Source organism: Pongo pygmaeus, chromosome 4 (assembly GCF_028885625.2).
Source record: "Pongo pygmaeus isolate AG05252 chromosome 4, NHGRI_mPonPyg2-v2.0_pri, whole genome shotgun sequence".
In the NCBI taxonomy this organism is placed as follows: Eukaryota; Metazoa; Chordata; class Mammalia; order Primates; family Hominidae; genus Pongo; species Pongo pygmaeus.
The window spans coordinates 84,348,180-84,361,982 of NC_072377.2; the positions used below are offsets into that span (position 1 = coordinate 84,348,180).

The 13,803-nt window shown below is 40.4% G+C and overlaps 1 protein-coding gene across 5 annotated transcripts in view; it reads left to right on the plus strand.

Annotated features, from left to right (window-relative positions):
- Positions 1-11: 11 nt before the first annotated feature.
- Positions 12-13,803, plus strand: part of MSH3 (mutS homolog 3) — a 231,691-nt gene continuing 217,899 nt past the window's right edge. Inside the window, exons 1-3 of one of the 5 annotated variants that reach the window (XM_054489804.2) lie at positions 12-212; positions 1,657-1,777; positions 13,350-13,570. In XM_054489804.2, the coding sequence (XP_054345779.1) occupies positions 12-212; positions 1,657-1,777; positions 13,350-13,570 (543 nt within the window). Of the gene's footprint in view, positions 217-279; positions 510-540; positions 824-895; positions 972-1,656; positions 1,778-13,349; positions 13,571-13,803 lie in introns of those variants that run through there. The other 4 variants (XM_063665452.1, XM_063665451.1, XM_063665453.1 and 1 more) reach the window with 4 other exon arrangements.

The following is a 13,803-nucleotide window of genomic DNA, read 5'->3' on the forward strand; positions in this document are numbered from 1 at the left end:
CTTTCCCTGCCATGTCTCGCCGGAAGCCTGCGTCGGGCGGCCTCGCTGCCTCCAGCTCAGCCCCTGCGAGGCAAGCGGTTTTGAGCCGATTCTTCCAGTCTACGGGAAGCCTGAAATCCACCTCCTCCTCCACGGGTGCAGCCGACCAGGTGGACCCTGACGCTGCAGCGCCCCCAGCGCCCACTTTCCCGCCCCAGCTGCCGCCGCACGTAGTAGGTTCTGTCTGGGACGGGGCAGGGCCGTCGGGGATGGGGGGCGGGGCTTGTGGGTGAGGCGGGCGGAGGCGGGGATCCTCCGCCCGATGATAGGGCTGGAGGAGGAAGGGGCGGGCTGAAGAAGGGGAAGGTGGGAAGAGCCCAGCCGGGGCTACAAACTAGGTGAAGCGCTGAGGTTTTAGTACTTCCGTTTGAGGAGATAGGCAAAGGTTACGCAGGTTTTTAATGGTAGGCCTGAGACAGGAATTCAGGTCTTCTGACTCGCATTCTGATGAGGGGGCTTGTGGGCAAGGGGTGCGTCTTTTAACCTCCATCCTTTTTTTTTCTTGGTAGTCGAAGAGTTTTACTGATTTTTTAAAAAAGTGCTGGATTGGGTGACTAGAAGAAAGCTGCCGTTAGGTCTCCAGTTTTTAAGACTGCAACAGCATGTCTCAATATTTGAAATCACTACGGTTAAAAGCAGTCATATTGTGCAGTTCCCCAGTGAACACTTTTTGTAGTTTAGATTATAAAGTCTGAAATACAATTTGGGTGGATAAAGTTTCTCAGGACGGTATAGATGTGACTAATCATGAAGTCCTTCCTGTTGCCATTCTTCAACGCAATAAGTACGTTTGTTTGTTTTTAAACCAGAGATACTGCCACGGGAAAAGCCCAAGGGTGAGCCCTCACTGGGGTCACCTGCATAGTATTTTTCAAACTGAGGCTGTGGAAGGGCATTGAAGACTGGTTTTTAGCCACCTGCCGTGTTTTAATGTAGGTGACAGCTTGGGTGCTTCAAAATCTTGTTCCTTTCTTATATATTTCTCCCTTAAAATGATTACTCCTCTTCTGTTTTTTTTGAGGACGACCTACATTTTCATGAATTCACCAAAATTTTGCACCCACCATTTAAAGGGTAGTTGGTGAAGGACTTATGTATGCTTTTGGCAAGTTTTCTGCCAAGAAAAAGTTCATAATCTTGTCACATCTTTAGTGATGAACATAAACCGTTTAAACAGGAAACACTTAAATTGCAATGAACATGTCAAAAATGATACTGTTCTTTTATTACCTATCTTTTCTCCTCTGTGCCTTTGCTACATAGCTATTTATTTCTTAGAGGTATTTTATTTAGCATATGTAAGTAGGGTGATTCAAGTTTTATAATTAGAGGAAGCTGAAGTCTGATTGAGTCAAGACAGGTAGCAGCCTTGGTTTCAATTAATTCTAAACACGGCTTGAGTTGCTGAGGCTCCTGACTATCAGACTCTACCTTGTCTTTTATGGTGTTAAAAAACAGTTCACTCATAGGCTTTTCCAGAGCTAAAAGTAGGGGATTCTTTGAAGAGTGGATGGCAAGGAACCTTGTCATTCAGATGTAAGGTTTAAATTGTTTCACATACATCAGGCCTTCTCAGAATAGAGATAACACATCATTTTGTAACCTTCCCGATAATAGGCTACAGAAATTGACAGAAGTAAGAAGAGACCATTGGAAAATGATGGGCCTGTTAAAAAGAAAGTAAAGAAAGTCCAACAAAAGGAAGGAGGAAGTGATCTGGGAATGTCTGGCAACTCTGGTGAGTTGTGGGGAATTCTTTTTCTTCTCAGTCATGGCTCTGGTATTCTGGAATTCTCCAGAGGGCAGAAGAGCCTATTAGAATTGTGTCTCTTTTCTTTGTGGAGAAAGGTCCCTTTTGTTCCTGAGCAGAGTGGCCCCCTATAGGTGATGGTGATGTGTATAGGAGGTTAAGGGGATGGTAGAGCTAGAATTCTGCAATTTAGCTGTAGTTCTCCCAACTTTCTCCTTTATTCCTTCTAGCTGTTTGTGTCCTGGTTATAAAATTAAAACATTCTTGCTACAGAAATTTCAAACAGTACAGAAATGTGGAAGGTAGTCAGTGATAGACCCCATAATCCCTCCCTTTGAGTGAGGCCCACTGCTATTGGTGTTTTGTATATACTTCCAGATTTTAAAAATTTATACGTGTATATGTGCATAGTCATAAGCTCACAAATTAGTTTAAATATGTTTTACAGATTGTATTATATTCTATACTAATTTGCTACTTTTTCTACTTAATTGAAAATTTTGAACAATTTTCAGTATCAGGACCTGTAGATCTACTCTCCCCCCTTTTTTTTGCTTAGAGCTGCTCTTTGTGTATGTAAAAGGCATTGAATAAAAACAGCATGTCTAGGCTGGGCGCGGTGGCTCACACCTGTAATCTCAGCACTTTGGGAGGCCAAGGCAGATGGATCACCTGAGGTCAGGAGTTTAAGACCAACGTGGCCAACATGGTGAAATCCCATCTCCACTAAAAATACAAAAATTAGTTGGGCCTGCTGGTGGTTGCCTGTAATCCCAGCTACTTGGGAGGTTGAGGCAGGAGAATCACTTGAGCCCAGGAGGCGGAGGTTGCAGTGAGCCAAGATTGTGCCACTGCACTCCACCCTGGGCAACAAAGTGAGACTCTGTCTCAAAACAAAAAACAAACAAACAAAAAACAGCAAAAAAAATAAATAAATAAAAACCCAGCCTGCCTGAGTGCCTGAGTTCCTGGATTTCTAGAGGTGGTGTTGCATATAGACAGTTGAGCAGATTTTTCTCTAGTTTTATGGTATCAGAGAATTTGTGATAAGGGAAGACAGGAAATCCATCTTTATTCATTATCCCCAGGAAATTAGGTAAAGAGAATGAGAAAAAAAAAAGTCCCAATTCAGATAGAGGTATCTGTCCAATGGAGATGTATGTAAAATATTAATCCTTCCATAAAAGGTAAAATTTGAATTTTAGGGTCGACATGAAAGCTTTAGTATGAAATAACTACAGGAATGGAGATGTGTGGCTAAGGAGAAAAGTAAATGTAAAACTTCACCTTTCTGGAGGGCGCATGCGAGGAGGCATGACTTGAGAGAATTTGCCACATCTTAATGTTACAATTCTGGGGCCGCCTACCTTTCATTGCTTGATTATTCTGCATAGACCCATTTTTTAGGTCTACAAGCACTGAATGAGCACCTATGATTTTTATTCTAGAGGCTTTTTGTAGCTCATTTATTTTTCCTAAGAATGCTTTTTGCCCTCTTTTTTTTTGAGACAGGGTCTCTTGCTCTGTCACCCAGGCTGGAGTGCACTTGTGCAATCTCAGCTCACTGTAACCTCCTGGGTTCAATCTCAGCTCACTGTAACCTCCTGGGTTCAAGCAATTCTCCTGCCTCAGCCTCCCAAGTAGCTGGGATTACAGGTGCATGCCACCACACCTGGCTAATTTTTGTATTTTTAGTAGAGTCGGGGTTTTGCCATGTTGGCTGGGCTGGTCTCAAACTCCTGGCCTCAAGTGATCTGCCCGCCTTGGCCTCCCAAAGTGCTGGGATTACAGGCGTGAGCCACTGCACCCAGCCTGTTGTTCTCTTTTTATAGAGGAAGAAGTGGGTGATAGATGAAAAGAATTGATGATTATCACAGTTAAGTAACTTAACTAAGACCACACGGGGACAGTTGAGATGGAATGTTGTTGAAATAAGACAACACACTTGGCATATTTTAAAATAGGACCTTTGCCACTTGATAAAAATGACACTAAGGAAGAAGGGGGAGGATCATTCACTAGTCAGAAGCTGGGTGACTGTTCCACTTCAGTTTATTTTATTTTTTAGAGACAGGTGTTACTCTGTCATCCAGGCTGGAGTGTAGTGGCAGGATCATTGCTCATGTAGCCTCAAACTCCTGGGCTCAAGCCATCCTCCTGCCTTAGCTTCCTAAGTAGCAAGGACCACAGGTGCATGCCACCATGCCTGGCTAATTAAAAATATATATATATTTTTTAGAGACAGGGTTTTACTGTGTTGACCAGACTGGTCTTGAATTCCTGGTCCCAAGCCATCCTCCTGCCTCAGCCCTTCAGTAGCTGGGACTGTGCTCCTGAGCCGTCATACCTGGCAAGTTTTTTTTTTCTCTAATAACAGAATTATTAAGATATAGTTCTCGGGGCCAGGCACGGTGGCTCACGCCTGTAATCCGAGCACTTTGGGAGGCCAAGGCAGGTGTATCACCTGAGGTCAGGAGTTCGAGACCAGCCTGGCCAACATGGTGAAACCCCGTCTCTACTAAAAATACAAACATTAGCTGGATGTGGTGGCGGGCGCCAGTGGTCCCAGCTACTCAGGAGGCTGAGGCGGGAGAATCGCTTGAGTCTGGAAGGTGGAGGTTGTAGTGAGCCGAGATCGTGCCACTGCACTCCAAGCTGGGTGACAGAGTGAGACTCTGTCTCAAAAAAAAAAAAAAGATACAGTTATACAATATGATTCACCCATTTAGCATGCACAATTCAGTGGCTTTTAGGATATTCCCAGAGTTGTGCAACCATCATCAAAGTCAATTTTAGAACATTTTCATCACCCCAAAAGAAACCCTGTGCCCATTAACAGCCACCCCCTGTTCTCCCCCAGCACTCCCCAGCCCTAGGTAACCACTAATCTACTTTCTGTGTATAGATTTGTCTCTTCTGAACATTTCATATAAATGGAATCATACAATATGTGGCCTTTGGTGTCTGGTTTCTCTCACTTACTGTAATGTTTTCAAGGCTCACCTGTGTTGTAGCATGTATCAGTACTTCATTCCCTTTTCTAAAATTATTCATTTTCTTTATTGTGGTAAAATATACATAACATAAAATTTATCATCCTAGGCATTTTTAAGTATACAGCCCAGGGGTATTTAGTACATTCATATTGTTATGCACCCATCACCACCATCCATCTCCAGAACTCATTTTATCTTGCAGTCCTGTAACTCTGTACCCATTAAACACTAACTCACTGTAACCCCCTTCCCCCAACCCCTGGCGCCTACCATTCAGCTTTCTGTCTCTATCATTTTGGCTACTCTATAATGCATTCATTCCTTTTTATTTCCAGGCAGTATTCCATTGTATATATCCACCTCAGTTCTTAACTCTTCAATTAACAAGTTATTTTTTTGAAGCAATTGTGAATGGGAGTTCACTCATGATTTGGCTGTTTGTCTGTTACTGGTGTATAAGAATGCTTGTGATTTTTGTACATTGATTTTATATCCTGAGACTTTGCTGAAGTTGCTTATCAGCTTAAGGAGATTTTGGGCTGAGACAATGGGGTTTTCTAGGTATACAATCATGTCATCTGCAAACAGGGACAATTTGACTTCCTCTTTTCATAATTGAATACCCTTTATTTCCTTCTCCTGCCTAATTGCCCTGGCCAGAACTTCCAACACTATGTTGAATAGGAGTGGTGAGAGAGGGCATCCCTGTCTTGTGCCAGTTTTCAAAGGGAATGCTTCCAGTTTTTGCCCATTCAGTATGATATTGGCTGTGGGTTTGTCATAGATAGCTCTTATTATTTTGAGATACGTCCCATCAATACCTAATTTATTGAGAGTTTTTAGCATGAAGGGTTGTTGAATTTTGTCAAAGGCCTTTTCTGCATCTATTGAGATAATCATGTGGTTTTTGTCTTTGGTTCTGTTTATATGCTGGATTACATTTATTGATTTGCATATATTGAACCAGCCTTGCATCCCAGGGATGAAGCCCACTTGGTCATGGTGGATAAGCTTTTTGATGTGCTGCTGGATTCTGTTTGCCAGTATTTTATTGAGGATTTTTGCATCAATGTTCATCAAGGATATTGGTCTAAAATTCTCTTTTTTGGTTGTGTCTCTGCCCGGCTTTGGTATCAGGTTGATGCTGGCCTCATAAAATGAGTTAGAGAGGATTCCCTCTTTTTCTATTGATTGGAATAGTTTCAGAAGGAATGGTACCAGTTCCTCCTTGTACCTCTGGTAGAATTCGGCTGTGAATCCATCTGGTCCTGGACTCTTTTTGGTTGGTAAGCTATTGATTATTGCCACAATTTCAGAGCCTGTTATTGGTCTATTCAGAGATTCAACTTCTTCCTGGTTTAGTCTTGGGAGGGTGTATGTGTCGAGGAATTTATCCATTTCTTCTAGATTTTCTAGTTTATTTGCGTAGGGGTGTTTGTAGTATTCTCTGATGGTAGTTAAAGAGAATAAAATGCCTAGGAATCCAACTTACAAGGGACGTGAAGGACCTCTTCAAGGAGAACTACAAACCACTGCTCAAGGAAATAAAAGAGGATACAAACAAATGGAAGAACATTCCATGCTCATGGGTGGGAAGAATCAATATCATGAAAATGGCCATACTGCCCAAGGTAATTTATAGATTCAATGCCATCCCCATCAAGCTACCAATGACTTTCTTCACAGAATTGGAAAAAACTACTTTAAAGTTCATATGGAACCAAAAAAGAGCCCGCATTGCCAAGTCAATCCTAAGCCAAAAGAACAAAGCTGGAGGCATCACGCTACCTGACTTCAAACTGTACTACAAGGCTACAGTAACCAAAACAGCATGGTACTGGTACCAAAACAGAGATATAGATCAATGGAACAGAACAGAGCCCTCAGAAATAATGCCGCATATCTACAACTATCTGATCTTTGACAAACCTGAGAAAAACAAGCAATGAGGAAAGGATTCCCTATTTAATAAATGGTGCTGGGAAAACTGGCTAGCCATATGTAGAAAGCTGAAACTGGATCCCTTCCTTACACCTTATACAAAAATTAATTCAAGATGGATTAAAGACTTAAACGTTAGACCTAAAACCATAAAAACCCTAGAAGAAAACCTAGGCATTACCATTCAGGACATAGGCATGGGCAAGGACTTCATGTCTAAAATGCCAAAAGCAATGGCAACAAAAGCCAAAATTGACAAATTGGATCTAATTAAACTCAAGAGCTTCTGCACAGCAAAAGAAACTACCATCAGAGTGAACAGGCAACCTACAAAATGGGAGAAAATTTTCTCAACCTACTCATCTGACAAAGGGCTAATATCCAGAATCTACAATGAGCTCAAACAGATTTACAAGAAAAAAAAAAAACAACCCCATCAAAAAGTGGGCAAAGGACATGAACAGACACTTCTCAAAAGAAGACATTTATGCAGTCGAAAAACACATGAGAAAATACTCACCATCACTGGCCATCAGAGAAATGCAAATCAAAACCACAATGAGATACCATCTCACACCAGTTAGAATGGCAATCATTCAAAAGTCAGGAAACAACAGGTGCTGGAGAGGATATGGAGAAATAGGAACACTTTTACACTGTTGGTGGGACTGTAAACTAGTTCAACCCTTGTGGAAGTCAGTGTGGCGATTCCTCAGGGATCCAGAACTAGAAATACCATTTGACCCAGCCATCCCATTACTGGGTATATACCCAAAGGATTATAAATCATGCTGCTATAAAGACACTTGCACACGTATGTTTATTGCAGCACTATTCACTATAGCAAAGACTTGGAACCAACCCGAATGTCTAACAATGATAGACTGGATTAAGAAAATGTGGCACATATATACCATAGAATACTATGCAGCCATAAAAAATGATGAGTTCATGTCCTTTGTAGGGACATGGATGAAATTGGAAATCATCATTCTCAGTAAACTATCACAAGAACAAAATCCAAACACCGCATATTCTCATTCATAGGTGGGAATTGAACAATGAGAACACATGGACACAGGAAAGGGAACATCACACTCTGGGGACTGTTGTGGGGTGGGGGGAAGGGGGAGGGATAGCTTTAGGAGATATACCTAATGTTAAATGGCGAGTTAATGGGTGCAGCACACCAACATGGCACATGTATACATATGTAACTAACCTGCACAGTGTGCACATGTACCCTAAAACTTAAAGTATAATAATAATAAAAAAAAAAAAGAATCCTAAAAAAAGAAAAAAGTTATTTTTTATACCTGGGATCCATGGGGGAAGGAAACTTTTATACTCACAAGGAAACTTAGATACATTTGAAAAGCCCTTTAAGTACATATTTTGAAAACCAAGGGACTAATAATAAAGTAAGAGATGCATTGTTTATTGTCCATTTTCACGCTGCTGATAAAGACATACCAGAGACTGGGAAGAAAAAGAGGTTTAATTGGACTTACAGTTCCACATGGCTGGGGAGGCCTCAGAAACATGGTAGGAGGTGAAAGGCACTTTTTTTTTTTTTTTTTAATTTTACTTTAAGTTCTGGAATACATGTGTAGAACGTGCAGGTTTGTTGAAAGGCACTTCTTACATGGCCATGGCAAGAGAAAATGAGGAAGAAGCAAAGGTGGAAACCCCTGATAAACCCATCAGATTTCATGAGACTTATTCAGTATCATGGGAATAGCACGGGAAAGACTGGCTCCCATGATTCCTCCCACTGGGTCCTCACACTGGATTACCTCTCACTGGGTCCCTCCCACAACACGTGGGAATTCTGGGAGATAAAATTCAAGTTGATATTTGGGTCGGGGCACAGTCAAACTACATCACATTGGAAAAGATTCAAAAATATATTTTTAGCATAAAGGAAGTCATGGTAAACAAGGTAACTGTATATTGGAAAAGTCATATTTAGAAGAAAAGAGTCACTGTATTTCTTCGGAGATTCTTAGCCTTTAGCACATAAGACATCAAAAGTTTTTTATTTTTAATTATAGAGGGTTGTCTTTTTCTCTGGTTGCTTTTAAGATTTTCTCTTAATCATTGATTTTCATGTTTGATTTTTTTTCTGCCCCATATAATCTGTAGGAACACATATTTGATTTTGGTGGACCTTGTCTCTTTCCGCCTCACCTGAGACAGCCTGTGCTCTGTAGCACAGGCTGGAGTGCAGTGGTACAATCTCAGCTCACTGCAACCTCTGCCCCGCCAAGTTTAAGCAATTCTCCTGCCTCAGCCTCTGGAGTAGCTGGGATTACAGGCACTCGCCACCACGCCTGGTTAATTTTTGTATTTTTAGTAGAGATGGGGTTTCACCCTGTTGGCCAGGTTGGTCTCGAACTCCTGACCTCGTGATCTACCCGCCTCGGCCTTCCAAAGTGCTGGGATTACAGGCGTGAGCCACCGTGCCCAGCTGCCTTTGTCTGGTTTTTAATTTTTATTTCTTCATTTATTTTTATCCTGTTTAGAACTCATTTAAAGCTTTTCGAGTCTGTGGGTTTATAGGTCTTATTAAATGTGGGAAACTTTTTTGGTTGTTATTGTTTCACATTTTTTCTGTCTTCCTGTCTCTTGTGTCTTCTTCTGAGAGTTTATTACAGGGATGTTAACTACTTGATATTATCTGTTAAGTAATTGAGGCTCTTTTCATTTGTTTTCCAGGCTTATTTCTCTTTGTACTTCATTTTGGATGGATTCTACTGCTCTGTTTTCAAGTTCAGTGGTCTTTTTTTCTGCTATGTCTAATCTGCTGTAAATCTCATTTAATAAAATGTTTGTTTCCCATATTGTATATTTCATCTCCAGAAGTTCCATTTTGTTCTTTTAAAATATCTTCCAGTTCTCTATATGAATTATATCTCAGTAAAGCTAAAAAAAAAACAACAATCCTTTTGTTCCTCTTTTTGCTTATGTTTTCCTTTACATTCTTAATTATATGGAGCATATTTATAAATTATATTTTCTTGTTGTTATATGCTAATTGCATCATCTCTGTCATTTCTGGGGCTGCATCCCTTGACAGATTTTTCCTATTTTTTGCATGTCTAGTAACTAATTATTTGGATCATGGATATGTTGAATCTGTGTTGTCTCCTGCTGGAGTTTGTATTTCTTTAGAGTGTTGGACTCTGTTCTGGCAAGCAATTAAATTCCTTTGGATCACTTTGGTCTTTTTAAGGATTGTTTTTAAACTTTGGTAGAGAATAATAGCCCTTACTCTAGAGCAACTTTAGTCACATTCTATGGCTTGACCTTTTTAGAGTTAGAAATGGATGCATAGTAGCAGTAGCACACCATTATATTGTATTTCCACAATACAGAGACAGTAGACATTAGTAACATTAAGAATGTAAATACAGTCATATGCTGCCTAATGACAGTCAGTGAGGGACCACCTATACAACATTAGTCTCATAAGATTATAGTAGGTATTTTTACTGTACCATTTCTATGTTTAAATGTGTTTAGATACACAGATACTTACCATTGTGTTACAGTTGCCTCTAGTATTCAGTACAGTAACATGCTATACAGGTTTATAACCTGGGAGCAATAAACTATACCATATAGCCTAGGTGTGTAGGAGGCTATACCATCATCTAGGTTTGTGTAAGTACACTCTCTGATGTGCACACAATGATGAAATCACCTAATGACACATTCTTCATAACATATCCCCATCATTAAATGATGCAAGACTGTCAACACCTGTAGTAAGTTCTAGGACGTGACTAAGTATTTATTATTCAACCAGTAGCATCTGCCAGCCATAAGAGTCCCTGATTATTTCATCTGTTTTTAACACTTTGGTTTTAAATACTGTCAAAGTCAAATAAAATATAGAGACAAATCTCTAAATTTAAAACATTTTATTTGGGGCGGGGCACGGCGGCTCACGCCTTTAATCACAGCACTTTGGGAGGCAGAAGCAGGCGGATCACCTGAGTTTGGGAGTTCAAGACCAGCCTGGCCAACATGATGAAACCCCTGTCTCTACTAAAAATACAAAAATTAGCCAGATATGGTGGCATACGCCTGTAATCCCAGCTATTCAGGAGACTGAAGTAGGAGAATTACTTGAATCCAGGAGGCAGAGGTTGCAGTGAGCCGATATCGCGCCATTAATCCCAGCTATTCAGGAGACTGAAGTAGGAGAATTACTTGAATCCAGGAGGCAGAGGTTGCGGTGAGCCGATATTGCGCCATTGCACTCCAGTCTGGGTGACAGAGTGAGACTGTGTCTCAAAAAAAAAAAAAAAAAAAAATTTATTTGGGAAGCAAGAATTGCAATTTGGGACATACACACAGACCAGGTAGTCTTTGGTATGTTTGAAGGACAAAGAGAAAATTGGAGGTTTTATTAAAAAGGAGAAATAAGCCAGAAGCAGTGGCTCACATCTGTATTCCCAACACTTTGGGAGGCCAAAGCAGGAAGATTGTTTGAGCCCAGGAGTTGGAGACCAGCCTAGGCAACATAGGGAGACCCTGTCTATACAAAAAATTAAAAAAAAATTAGTTGGCCATGGTGGCACTTGCCTGTAGTTCCAGCTACTCAGGAGGCTGAGGTGGGAGGATCTCTTGAGTCTGGGAGGTCAAGGTTGGAAAAAGAAAAAGAAGTGTATTGTTTTGAATGAAGGTTCATTGGTACTAGGAAAGTTTGGGGGAACTGGGAAGCTCTGATTAGTGAATGACCGCAATGGGTAAAACTAGCCTTAGAGTCACAGCAGGTTGTTTTAGCAGCTATCAGGTAAAATTGGTTTCAGGTTACAGTAGGCAGTTTTAGCAACTAGGCTTGCAGAGAATTACATTTTTGGAGCAATGATATGTGCTCTCAGTGCTTTTTCCCCTGGCCTCTCTACTCCGTTTTAATTGAGTATGACAAGAATGGCCCGATTCATATGATCAACTTTCACAATACTTTTTTTTTCCCGACAAATACAACTCCAAGATCTTCATCCCACTTCCATTCCAGGCAAAGTTTTTTTTTATGTCTGTAGGAGGGAAAATCTTTGTCTAACATACACACTTACAGTATACTTTTGAAGAGCGATACAAATAATACATTTCAAAAAAGAGTAATAGTAAACAAGGTGAGTATACATTTGAGAAAATAGTCAAATTTAAATTTTTGTAGCTAGGAGATTCACAGGAGATCTAATGAAAGCCTGTGAAGAGGTTTAAATATAAATAGGGAAAATTTTAAACTATTTTTTTTTTGAAGCAACAAAAGCAGAGATTTATTGGAAACAAAAAGTACACTCCACAGGGTGGGAGTGGGCCCTAGCAAGCAGCTTGGGAGCAATTTTAAACTTTTAGAAATGAACAAAACACAACTCTTGCCCTCAGAGTGTTTTTGCTTTAATAGGGAAGGTAAGAGGTGATAAATGTGTGCAGCCCCAGTTCCTTTACATTTAATAGCACCAACCTAATAGTAGTGCTCTAAACGGTGAAATACTGTGTTCTAGTATGTGGTAGGGATCCAGAAAATGATAGTTTCCCTTTTATGGATTGCCTGTTTATGAAAAACTGCCAATTGGCAGACTGTGATGAGTGCCACAGGGAGATGTGATCTTGTTAGAGGCACACAGAGAAAGAAAAGATGATTTTAAGCTGTGAAAATTAGCAGAAGGTTTTATGGGAAAGGTAGATTTGAGATAGGTCTTGAAGAATGAATACAATTTTGACATGCAGAAAGCATGTCATGGGCAAAGTGATGGTGTTTCTGAGTATGGTGATTTGGTTTTCTTGGTAAACCCCTGATGTGAATATCAAGTCTTTCCGCTTGAGCTAGTAAGATTTCCCAGTCAAGAGTCCTCCCAGCTTCTGCCTGGAGGGGAGTGGGAGTGCTCTGGCTTCCTGGGTTCTGGAGAGGCCGTGGATCTCAGCATACATTGTGTCTGTGTTCCTATCATCCTTCTGGGTTAGGTACAGTACTCCATCAACTGTGCTTGTTCTGCCTTTCCAGGGAAGAAATCTCCAGTTGGCTGCTGATGTGGAGGAAGGACAGTTGTCTTTGAGCTTGGAGTATGGTAGGGGTTTAGGGAACAAATTGCTTTGAACCAATCCTCTTTATTTTAGAACCTCCCTTTATTCCTTTCCAGAGCTACTGGTACTCTAATTCCTGAGTCTTTTGAGCATTTTGTGTTGTAATTAGAATTGGCTCTTGGTTTTCCTAATTACTGACTTAGGATTTAGCTCTCAGGTGTGCTGAATTGGTTATTGTTCATTTGTCTTCCTTTCTAGCTTTAGATATCTCATTTGCAGTTGTTACCTCTCCTCTCTGTCCTTATGGGCTTATGTCTTCAAAAAAAACAAAAGCAAAAAAGAAAAAGAAAAACTCTACTATAGTAATGAGGTTTCAGGAATGAGTGAAATTGCATCTATGTTTAATATGCCATGTTTACCCTGAACCCAGTGTTTCTTTCTTGTTTTAAAAAAATCACATTATAGTTAGGTTCATTGCTTTATTGGGAGTCTACCTCTTGAAAAAATTCTGTGCTGGTTATGAATTGATATAATGAGACCAAAATACTATTGTTCTGTTTTCTTCTTATTTGCTACCTAAGAGCCAAAGAAATGTCTGAGGACCAGGAATGTTTTAAAGTCTCTGGAAAAATTGAAAGAATTCTGCTGCGATTCTGCCCTTCCTCCAAATAGAGTCCAGACAGAATCTCTGCAGGAGAGATTTGCAGTTCTGCCAAAATGTACTGATTTTGATGATATCAGTCTTCTACATGCAAAGAATGCAGTTTCTTCTGAAGATTTGAAATGTCAAATTAATCAAAAGGTATGTAACTGCTATAGATGAGTATCCAGTTACCTAGAATAGTGGGTTCTGAAGTACTATCAGGTTCTCTGGGGTCATTCATGGCAATGGTTCCTAAACTTGGATGATCTTCTGAATCATCTGAGGGAGCTTTTGTGTTTTAGTTTAGTTTTTTACATCCCTGGAGATTCGATTTACTATGTTTTGGGAGGGATTAATTGGTTTGTATGAGAACAAAACAAAAGCTTTCCAGG